Source organism: Podarcis filfolensis (assembly GCF_964270895.1).
Source record: "Podarcis filfolensis genome assembly, chromosome: 6".
Classification (NCBI taxonomy): Eukaryota; Metazoa; Chordata; class Lepidosauria; order Squamata; family Lacertidae; genus Podarcis; species Podarcis filfolensis.
The window spans coordinates 60,683,428-60,694,636 of record NC_139609.1 but is presented as its reverse complement, the minus strand read 5'-3'; the positions used below and the strand labels follow the sequence as shown (position 1 = coordinate 60,694,636).

Here is an 11,209-nt window from a genome sequence, read left to right as displayed (position 1 = left end):
ATAATTTTACTATTTGTACCCCAAACATCTTATTGGGTTCTCCCAGCTACTCTGGGCAGCTTCCAACATATATAAAAACATAATAAAACATTAAACATTGAAAAAACTTCCCTATACAGGATTGCCTTCAGACGGCTCGGGGTTCAGGTAACTCCATACCCTCCAACGTTTCTCCAATGAAAATAGGGACATCCTAAGGAAAAGTGGGATATTTTGGGGTTAAATCAGAAACCGGGACAGCTTCAACAAATCAGGGATGTTCTTGGAAAATGGGGACACTTGGAAGGTCTGTTAGGCCAATGGGCTAGCACAGATGGGCTAGCACAGTAAATCAGAGTCTAGTCTTTAAAAGATAATATCATGCAATACCAGCCGCATCCAAAAAATACATACACAGGTCCCAGTACAGGTGCTAGAAGTTTGGGGGCTAGAAGTGTTAGTGCAATAGCTTCAGTGGCACAGTTTAACTTAAATCTAAGTACTTTGCCTTAACTGGTTTGTGGATTGTTGTGTAAGAAACCTTCACATTTTGATTAGGCCCACTAGGGACAGTTATTAATGAATTGAACCTTTTAAAAGGGACATAGCAAACACACATAGATGTTCAGTCCTGTTCAGACAACATATTTGTTTTGACTGAAAGAGAAGGAAAGAAATAAGGGAATCTGGAATGGTGGGCCCTTCCTCCATAATATTCAAAGGGAATGTGCATATGCACAAGTCCTGTTTAGAAGCTATGATGACTATACAGCGTGAAATACCCCATGCACACTCAGGGCAGATATACACTATACATTTAAAGCACATCTAACGCACACTTGAAGCACACAACTTCCCTCAAAAAAACTTAGGAACAACAGCCCCCCTGAGCTATAATTCCCATCACCTTTAGGAAACTATAGTTTCCCAGATTCTTTGGGGGAAGTAAATGCACTTTTAATGTGCAGTGGGTGTGCACATTAAATATATGGTGTGGATCTGTGCTCAGTCAACACAAGTGTGCTATCCAAACAGGACTAAATATGGGTGAAAGGCATTCAAATCCTCTAAAGAACACTCTATCTTGATTCCTAACCACCAGAGTCTTTTCAGATTTTTTTTTTTAAAACTTCAACCTCAAGGTTTTTGGTATCTTTGCTAATAGGACCATGTTGTGGTGAATATCTAAATCTATCACTTAGATCAGGAATGAGGAACCTGTGGCCCTCCAGACATTATTCCTATCACCCCTGACCATTGGCCCTGCTGGCTGGGGCTGATGGGAGTTGGAGTTCAACATTTGGAGGACCTCAGGTTCCCCGTTCCTGTGTTAGATGTTCTGAACACCTGGACCATTTTCGCAGAACTGAAAACAGATTGTTTTCCCACAGGGCTAACTTCATATTATGTGCATTCTTTAACCTCATATCTCTTCCCCCACAAAAAAAATGAGATATAGATGAGAGGTTACTCCATGAAATATGTAGCATTTGCAGATGGGCCCACTGAAATTGCCATTTTGGCACACATTTGTCATGTATATATAAGGCTAGTAGTCCGGTGTCGAGCTAATCTGGAAATAAAGTTGGCAGTGTAAACAAATATTCTGCTGAAAGGCATATATCAAGAGTACTTGATGTATTTTCTACATCTGTGTGGGGGTGGCATCTTTACTATATGCCAGTCATCTCAGTGAGAAATGTGTGCACTGTTCTAGGGAATCTGTTTTGGCTGAGTAAGCTTGTACATAATCAGGCGAGAAATCCAAAGGGGATTACTAAGCATTTCATTATCTTCACTTATCAGTATATAAGTGGAAGACAATCTCAAGGACAGGTACACAATGATTACCAATAAACAGGGAAGGCATCTCAAAACACGGTAAGCTATTTCTATGATCTGTTTTCATGCACTTTCACAATACTTGTAAGATAATAGATATATCAGATAGAAAGACAGTATCCAATACAGCATTTGGATAGATGATAGACAGATAGATAAATGATAGATAGCTATCTGAAATATATGCATCTTGTTGTATGTTAATTAGATTATTCACGGTAAAGGGTCATTTTATAAAGTGATTTTAATTCTTCAAAATTTAAGAGCATTCTCCCCCCACCAAAAAAAGAAAAAAAGAAATTCATTTCTGATCTTCTATGTCCATTTTTGTCTTTTCTTTTGTATAGTTTCAAAAAATATCAGATACTAAAAAGGTGAAGAGATGTTCCATGCAATGAACACTATTATGTACATTAAGGACCCCTGTTTAGACTGCAGCTCCCTGACTTGTATCTTAACTTGTATAAGCATGTTCACTTGTCTTTCACACTGGACAAACTTGCCATAGGAAACACTGGTACACTACCAGGGTACCTGTGGCAAACACAATCACCATGAAAAGTGTGGTGTTGTGGTGTGTGTTGAGGGCTTCATCCAAATTTGACTGGAAAATGGACATTGATGTGCATGAAGACGCTAAACATTAATATGTTTATTGAGAACTACCAACTGATTCATTTCAGTGGGACCCTTTTTGAATCAAAGATTCACATTGCTGTTTTTATGTTATCTTTTCTTTTCTTTACCTCAGAAAAAAACCTTGATACTGTTTTTCATGTTTCCTGATTGTATTTCTTTCTGCTTTTGAGACTTGAAACCCTTTTTGCAAGCAGCTCAGAGGAGGTTGTGCTGTAATAACTTGCAGAATCCAGGAGGTCCTTAAACATAAGATAAACTTTATTAACTGTTTACAGAATGAGGAATCTATGTGAAAAGGAAGCCATATAGCTTCTCTATTGCTGAATCATTCCAGACTCCTCTTATTCACTTAAGCACAACACACTTATCTTCACAACAACCCTGAGAGGTAGGCTAGACTGAGAGTTGGTGACTCGTCATCCAACAGTAAGGTATGTGGTTGAGCAGGGCTTGGGTCTGAATGGCTTTCAAGTGAGAGAGATGCATGTACTGGAACAAGAGATGGGGAAATATATAGGCTTTGCAAGCTATTTACCATACATTCCGGCTCATCATATAGAAAAGGTTGGTGTATACATACTACTGAACAGAATTATGTAGATGAGCCCCACTGTCCAACAAGCATCTTGCAGACCTATTAAAAGACCAGCATGTACCTGTACAAAGTAGGGCTGCCTCACAGGTCTTTTATTTCCCATTAATAGCTCTCCTGGCTGAATAGTGAATGTTTTCTACCCAGTGCTGAAATGGAGGGTGGCTACATTCTCTTGCTTCTGCACACAGCCTTTCTGCTGTGTTTGATCCCTACCAGCAGCCTCAAACAACTCCACTTTGGGCACTGCATGGTATCTGTGGATATGTATGAAATGCGGAAGGGATTTGGAGACATCAAGGAAATGACTGTGAGTATTGGTGGAAGGAGGCTTCATACGTGTTTGGAATTGCAGTGAATTTCATGTGGGAAGCTTAGTCACAGAGACAAATCTTGATGGATCAATTTATAGTACTGAACTTTTGGGTTTCTTCTTCTTCAGCAGTCTCAAGATCGGCACACAAGCATCCGTCTCTTACATGGATCACAGTCTCTTCAAAATACAAAGGTATCTCCTCTAAGCCATTCAGTGATTAAACTGGGGGTGGGAGGAAGAAGACGTGTGTGTTTGATTTGGCAGACTTTTCAGATTTTCTTGTAAATCTTTGTCCTTGGAAACTTGTTGGTATAAGATTTCTGTCCCTTGCACATTCTGTTCTCTTATTTGGAGAAGTGCTCATATTCCAACAAAATATTAATCTTAAAAAATGGAGGTGAAAATAACTCCTGTTGAACTCAGTAGAGGGATACAATTGGACTGAAAATCTTTCTTTATTCAGAATGTGTCTCCTTTGTGTCTATGTCTTTTGTTGATGATGACATATATGCATCTCATATGTTCACACATATGGATTCTAATATATTGTTCTCCCGTTTACACAATAGTGCCAAAGTTGGCAATAGTTCAGTAATCAAAGCTAACAAAGTCATACTGTGGTATCTCGGGTTAAGTACTTAATTCGTTCTGGAGGTCCGTTCTTAACCTGAAACTGTTCTTAACCTGAAGCACCACTTTAGCTAATGGGGCCTCCTGCTGCCGCCGCGCCGCTGCAGCACGATTTCTGTTCTCATCCTGAAGCAAAGTTCTTAACCGGAGGTACTATTTCTGGATTAGCGGAGTCTGTAACCTGAAGCGTATGTAACCTGAAGTGTATGTAATCAGGGACTCAAGGATTGCTGCTTGATTAGACTCCAAAAAGGGTTTTCTAAGATTCTGTCCTGTGAATTTTCACACTGATTATTAGTTGCATATTCTCTGAATATATGCATTCCAATATTTGCTTTATTTTATATTGGTATTTTATTTTATAATTGCATTTAATATTTAATTAGATTTCAGGATTAGATTTTTGAGAGGTCATGGCTGACATTCAGTGGAGTTTAGTATTAGTAGTATTTGTTACTTGATATATATGCAGTATTTGAAAGGTGACATGAAATTTAAGGAGATAACTGTGTAAGATGTTTCATATATGATAACTGAGAAAATCAAAATAACTGTGAATTGTCAATAAGCCTCTGATTTGAACTGTAATGCATTATTCAATGAAATGTTGCCTATTCTAATAAGTTATCCTGATTTGCTTTAGTCTGAAGACAGGTGTTGCTTTTTTCATTACTTGTTGAAATTCTACCTGGTTAATGTCTTCAATCAATGCACAGAAGGAAGCAACTTTCATCAAAGGAGAGTCAGCAGGATTGCCAACAACTTCCTCAGTATTAAGAAGGAATTGACACTCTGTGTAAGTTGCAGCAATGAACAATCTACAGCAGTAATGGGCATACTCATAGTAGCTTTAGTACATAATACCAGTAAAATCATGCATGCACTGAAAACAGCTAACCAGATTACAACTCATACAACCTTGGAATAAGTCTATGGGCTTTCTAACTGGTCATAATGGGTTTCAGTTCTCCCCCTCAGGGGTCAGCCAAGACAAGGAAAGTGCCCAGAACACTGGTACCTGCTTTTAAATACATATCTTGTAAATTTCCTGTGGGTTTTTTTTTATGGGAACTAACAATCTGAGTAGACAGTCCTATGCATGCCTACTCAGATATAAAATCCTATTGAGTTCAATGAGGCTTACTGTAAAGGAATGTAGGATTTAGCTGGGAAGCTCTTTCTAAAAATTTGCAAAGCAGTGCAGTTTTTCAAAAGTTCATAAAGAAGGAGGTTGCAGGACTGTGCCAAATTTTAATAAGGTTTGATATGTGAAATTTACAGGAGGGGGAAACCCCACATTCCAGACTTCCAGGTATTTTTTTACACTTGTTTGTAAAACAATTGTTTGCAAAGCGGGGAAGGGGAGGGAAATCCCCAATTTTTATTTATTCCTAGCCAATTCAGGATCATGTAGTCACAATGACATGTATCCCATAAGATATGGATATATCATTGAAGGGAGAAAGACAAATGAGCATTGTGAAAGGCAGGAAGCATTTTTGACTATGCTAAATCTACATGGGGATGGGAAGGAAAAAGGGAACATGTTCTTACCACCTAAGCGACATCACAGGCTTCCATCATTATCCAGTTTAAGTTCCACATCCTTCAGATGGAATGATATGAACAGTCAGATGCATGTTTGATTTTGCATCCCGCTGAAAATAATGCTGGACGAATGGATAGCATTCATTACCAGATGTGTATCCAGAGGCAAATCATGATGCATTCATTTCAGTCGAATTGGCGTTCAGGCTCAAAACTGGATGTGTGCCCCAGTCCACATTCTGCTCCAATCATGCACAACTGTGAAAATTAATCAATGGGCACAAATACTCATAGTTTCCCCTTATGAGCAGTTCCATATTTTTTTCCACAAAGGGGTGCAAAAATTGTCAACAAGGCAGCATGTGTTTTTGGAGTGAGGAAAATGTTCGTGAAATATCTCTCTCTCTCTCTCTCTCTCTCTCTCTCTCTCTCTCTCTCTCTCTCTCTCCATTTCAGCTCAGTGTTAAATATATAACTCTCCAAATTGGTGGATGTTTTCATTATGGCAGTACCACTGCTACAAAGCTTTCTTGAGGTTTTCAGTGCATCTCAGATGCATTTTGTGGGCCTGAAATCAGCAATGATCCATGGTTTTAAAAAGGAAGGAAGAAAAACTCGGCAGATCTGTAAGAACAGCAGTGATCAGAGAGCTTTCCACAAGTACATCAGACCTAGTGGGTTACTAGATAACCAGAATTTCTCTCTCTCTGCCCAGAGCAATCATGTGGGTTAAGGCTTTGGTTTTCAAACTGTAGGGAGGGACCTTGAGAGAAGAGGGTAAATGACAGACCCTCCAGAAGTGAGCAGTAGTCACTGAATACTGAACTCAGTGGAACTTATTCCAGAGTAAGCTAACAAAAGAGATGAATGGGCAAAATTGCTGCTGAGGAATAAAATACATGCAAAGGGTTGCCATATTTCAAAAAGGGGAAATCCGGATGGAAAAGTTGTTGTGCTTTTTCTGGAAAATTGAAAAAAAATAATGAAGTTTTCGAGCTATTTTTATGGAAAATAAGCAAAAAACAAAAAAACCCACTAGTTTGCCATACGTCCAAATTTTCCTGGACATTTTAAAGATTTCCGCCCAGACACTGCTGCTGCCTACAGTATTCCGGATATGTTCGGGAAATTCTGGATATATGTCAACCCTACACATGCATGGGGGGGGGGGAGGAAGGGGGAGTGTTCCTACATTATAAAGCCCTCTAATATTCCTTCACCCTAATATACAGGTCTTGACATGAGGCCACAAATGGCTGCACATGAGCATCTCTGCAAGTTTGAACAAATGGACTGAGCTTGGTTCTGGGGCAGGGGGGAAAGTATGTTTAGAAGGAAACCCTGCTTTCAAAGTGTTAGAGAAATGTTGAAATAAGTGCAAGCTCCATGCAGAAAACTTGCCACCCTCATAGAATTGTCATAAGCAGTGGATGTAACAAGCAAAAACAAAATAATTACATACACAGATGTAGCACAGTTGATAAAATGGCTTTAACTCTGAAAAACTTCAGATAACGTGTCAGATGCCAGTCCCTTGTCAACTGCAGTTATGTTGCCCATAGGTACATGGATATCAACTCCATCTGCAAGAATGATTCCAGGATATATATTAAAATGGGTTTTGTGTCTTAATAACATGCATTCAGTAAACCTAAATTCAGATTTGTAATTTAAAATTGGTCTTCAGTAAAGTGCCAAAAGCTTCCATTTCTTCATTAGCTTTTGTAGTAGTGTCAAATAATATAGCTCTTTGATGTTCTCATTGCTACATTTTCTTCCTCCTTTGCCTGACGTGGCATTTGATGACCAATTAGCTTTGTACAGCACTTACATGCATGAGTGGTTACAGCAGACTAGGAAGAAACTGCTTCTGCAGACCCTCTTTTCCATATTTTATTACATGGATCTCACAACATATTTTTCACAAGTAGAGAATAGATGTGCTCCCATACCAAACACGATAATTTAGTAATTCAGCATTTGTTTTTGCATTCAGTTCAGCAGTACTGTGAATCTTGTTCCTTTTGAAGATATATGTTTGAACACAATATACATGAAGAAATATGTCTAAACATAATTTATTTAATACATTATTTCCCTTCAGGATACTGTCACAACATGCTCCTGTGGGAAGGAAGCCAATCAAAGATATGAACAAATCCTGAATCAGTTTCAGAGGGTAAATGTGTTTTCACTTTGCAATTTAGCTAATGGAATGCAGGTGCTCTCTTAAGCGGGTTGCAGGAGTCTGGTGTTGAACTGACTTTTGGCATGAGACCAGCCTGACTGGAACCCTTTCGTGTCACTCCAGAAACTGTCTTCAAGGCTTGCTCAGAAAAACAAGCACAGCATTTCCCAAGCCTAGCTGGCAACCTAGGATCTTTCATAGAACCATAGAATTGTAGAGTTGGAAGGAGTCATCTAGTTCCCTGCAAATGCAGGAATCTCAACTAAAGCACCCATCACAGATGGCCATCCAACCTCTGCTTAGAAACCTCCAAGGAAGAAGAGTCCACCACAAGAGTCCACTGTCAAACAGCTCTTACTGTCCAAAAGTTCTTCCCGACATTTAGTTGGAATCTCCTTTCTCGTAACTTGAATCCATTGGTTCAGGTCATACCCTCCAGAGCAGGAGAGAAGAAGCTTTCTCCATCTTCCATGTGAGACCACTTTAGATATTTGAAGTTGGCTATCATATCTCAGTCTCTTCTTTTCCAGGCTAAACATACCCAACTCCCTCAACCATTCCTTGGTTTCCAAACCCTTGATCATCTTGGTCGCCCTCTTCTGCACACGTTCCAGCTTGTCAATATTCTTCTTAAACTGGCACCCAGAGCTGGACACAGTATTCCAGGTGTGGCCTGGCCAAGATAGAATAGAGAAGTACTTTGACTTCCCTGGATCTGTGTGGACACTGTACTTCAGTTGATGCAGTCTAGAATAGCATTAGCTTTTTTTGCTGGTGTATCACACTGTTGGCTCATGCTAAGCTGAACCATGGCAGAACCAGATGAAGAGAGCCATAATTGGATCTTCTGTCTCTTAAAGAAAATAAAAGCAAGTCAGCAAGGAAGGAGGACACTTTGGATTGAGAATGTAAAATTTCCCCCTTGCACTGATATAAATTGTCCCCAATCCTGCAGAAGCTGCTGTCTACCCTGTTAAGGTACCCATACTTACATAATTTTCTGTTACACCTTGCTGTACAAGCAGCTACAGAAGTAATGCAGGAGACACCAGAGATATGTCATTTGTTATCCAGTATTCACACTGGTTGTTTGGAAAGTTTATATTTTCCTGTTCCTTTTCAGATGGACTCACACTCTGCAGCAGTTAAAGCCCTTGGGGAGCTCGACATCCTACTGGATTGGATCGATAAGACAGACTAGGAAAAGGCTGGACACGAGAGTGGGCCATACAGAGATGAAATGAATTTAATTTTGTGAATCCTCAAAAGCTTCATCCACTAGCATTGATGTTGAATATCTGCCAAATGCTCCAATATCTGCTATTGGATATCTATATTTGACACCTGGCAATAACTTGTAGTACTATGTAACCATCTCATGTACAATTCAACTTCCCTCGTCTCCTTCTTTCATGCATCCCTAAATCTGTTCTGGGTTTCCCCTCAACACTTCAGAGCAGATTTGGTCTGCTCTGAGGCCTTGGGGCACTTGCAAGGGAAAGAGGGGGGAGTCCCATTGTGCAATCATAAATCCTCGCACTGTTGGGACAGTTACTTGGTGCTATATTGGGTACAAGCAAACATTTATTCTTCTTAACATGATTTATGTGTCGGACCCAGGTATGTAAAAATTTCATTTGATTTAGTGCAGTGATTTAGTTAGTAAATCACTAACTAAAAAATGTCCCAGAGAGTCCCTCAACTCTCCAGGGTTTATGTTTCGGACAGCACAGGGGAGAAGGAATTGATGAAAATTGGCATTTCTACAAGCAGAACATTCCACTGCTAACCCCATAAATGATCTAGCACAGTACTAAATAATTATCAGCCAATGTTCATGGCTATTGCACTTGCAGTTTGTAGTATTTCATGATATGTCGTAGTGTTGGTGTTGACATTATTTATTAATAAATATTTATTTATTGAGCATGTTTATATCGTCCTGCCTTTCCAGCCAAAAGGATCAGCAAGGTAGCTTCACCTCAGCATAAAAGCAGCTTGCATTATAAGGAATTTTTGGTGGGCTTCTTGCGGGGGATATTATGGTGTCCAATCTTTTACAGGACTTGAAACTCATACTGATACCCACTTACCCAGGAGTAAGCCCCATTTAAGGCAGTAGGGTTTACTTCTAAGTTAAAAAAAAGCATTGTGTTGTTGTTTTGCGATAGGTTTTGATGCGGAAAACTGGGGGAGAGGCTGGTTTCATCTTTATACATTTTGTTTCTGATTCTGTAAGGCTGCGAGGCAGGGGACTGCTAGGGTGAAAGCTTCATTCCCTCATTTTATTTCTTATACACATATTTAACCTCACCCGTAGGACAGAGTTGTAACATGTTGTGAGGAGTTCTGAAGTGATTGAATACATTTTGTGTGTGGCTATGTGGTGTTTAGTATGCTCATATTCTTTGAAGTGTAGGATTGGTTGTAAAACCTGCTCCTTTCAGTCACTGACAAAAGCTGTCTTTGCCAGTGCTTGTTATCCTGAGAAGTTGTCTTTCCCAGTTCTAAGAAAGCTGTGTTGTCTCAGAACCCCCAACTGGCATAACCTGATGAAGGAAACCTTTGGAGAACTGTGTTGGAGTGCAAAGGATTCCCCTTTTTATATACTTCATTATACAAATATCACAGACCCCCGTAAGATGCAACAGAGAAATTTGTGTAAAATGTATGGTATTAAGTTGCAAAACAAAAAAAAAGTAAATCTCACCAAAGCATTAGTGCTAGATGCAAATTTATTGCTGTATCTCCTGCCACAAACAAGAGAATTCAGGGAAGCTCAGGTCAATACTAAATGTTTTCTGAATGTGAAACATTTTGGAAATATATTGTTTTAGTAGATTACACCAAAAATGTGTTTCTCACACACAATCATCCATTTAGCAATACAAAGAGTAATACAGCAGGTATTATTTCAAGACAAGTACAGTAATGTATAGCATTTAATTGCATTAAAATCAAATGCATTGTTTAATTATGGCTGTAATCCTAAACACATTTACTAGGGAGAAAGCCCTACTGAGCACAGCTGCACTTCAAAGTAGACCTTGTACACCACCTTGCTTTCATGAATGGCAGTAGTGAAACAATATATAATTTATGGTTATATAAATTATATGCAGAAAATTCTGCTGTATAAGTACTGTATAATTAACAGGTGGAATTGGTCCATCAGATGTTTTGTTTTTGTCTCAACTGAAGTTGATCTTATTAAGAGACTTCCTTGCCTCAGCTTTGTAGTATATGAAAACTCACGGTCTTTAATATATTTACAGCACAATCCTATGCATGTTTACTCAAAAGCAAGTCTGCCTTACTTCAGTGGAACTTATTCTACGCTCTTGGTGATAGGGCTACATCCCTCACATTCAAACCTTAGCATATTTACTATGATGTATGCACTGCTTAGTGATAGCAGCCTTAAATTTATAAGCTTGAGATCCAGAATTCCCAGGAGCAGATCTCTGCTCATAAG

The 11,209-nt window shown here is 39.2% G+C and overlaps 2 protein-coding genes across 4 annotated transcripts in view; one reads left to right on the top strand and one right to left on the bottom strand.

Annotated features, from left to right (window-relative positions):
• The first annotated feature begins 1,750 nt into the window (after positions 1–1,750).
• IL20 (interleukin 20) lies at positions 1,751–9,663 on the top strand. Of its 3 annotated transcripts, none has more exons than XM_083617197.1 (6): positions 1,751–1,860; positions 3,244–3,362; positions 3,495–3,560; positions 4,642–4,794; positions 7,651–7,725; positions 8,858–9,663. In XM_083617197.1, the coding sequence occupies exons 2-6, from the start codon at positions 3,303–3,305 to the stop codon at positions 8,933–8,935; spliced, it is 432 nt and encodes a 143-aa protein (XP_083473323.1). In that variant the 5' UTR covers positions 1,751–1,860; positions 3,244–3,302; the 3' UTR covers positions 8,936–9,663. The 3 variants fall into 3 exon arrangements, with proteins under 3 accessions (XP_083473323.1, XP_083473321.1, XP_083473322.1); XM_083617195.1 differs by having other exon boundaries at positions 3,165–3,362; XM_083617196.1 differs by lacking the exons at positions 1,751–1,860; positions 7,651–7,725 and having other exon boundaries at positions 2,944–3,362.
• LOC310764057 (interleukin-20-like) overlaps positions 7,719–11,209 on the bottom strand; it is a 52,540-nt gene continuing 49,049 nt past the window's right edge. Inside the window, exon 11 of the mRNA XM_083617192.1 lies at positions 7,719–8,587. Coding sequence (XP_083473318.1) covers positions 8,468–8,587 — 120 coding nt within the window. The 3' untranslated portion in view covers positions 7,719–8,467. The remainder of the gene's footprint in view (positions 8,588–11,209) is intronic.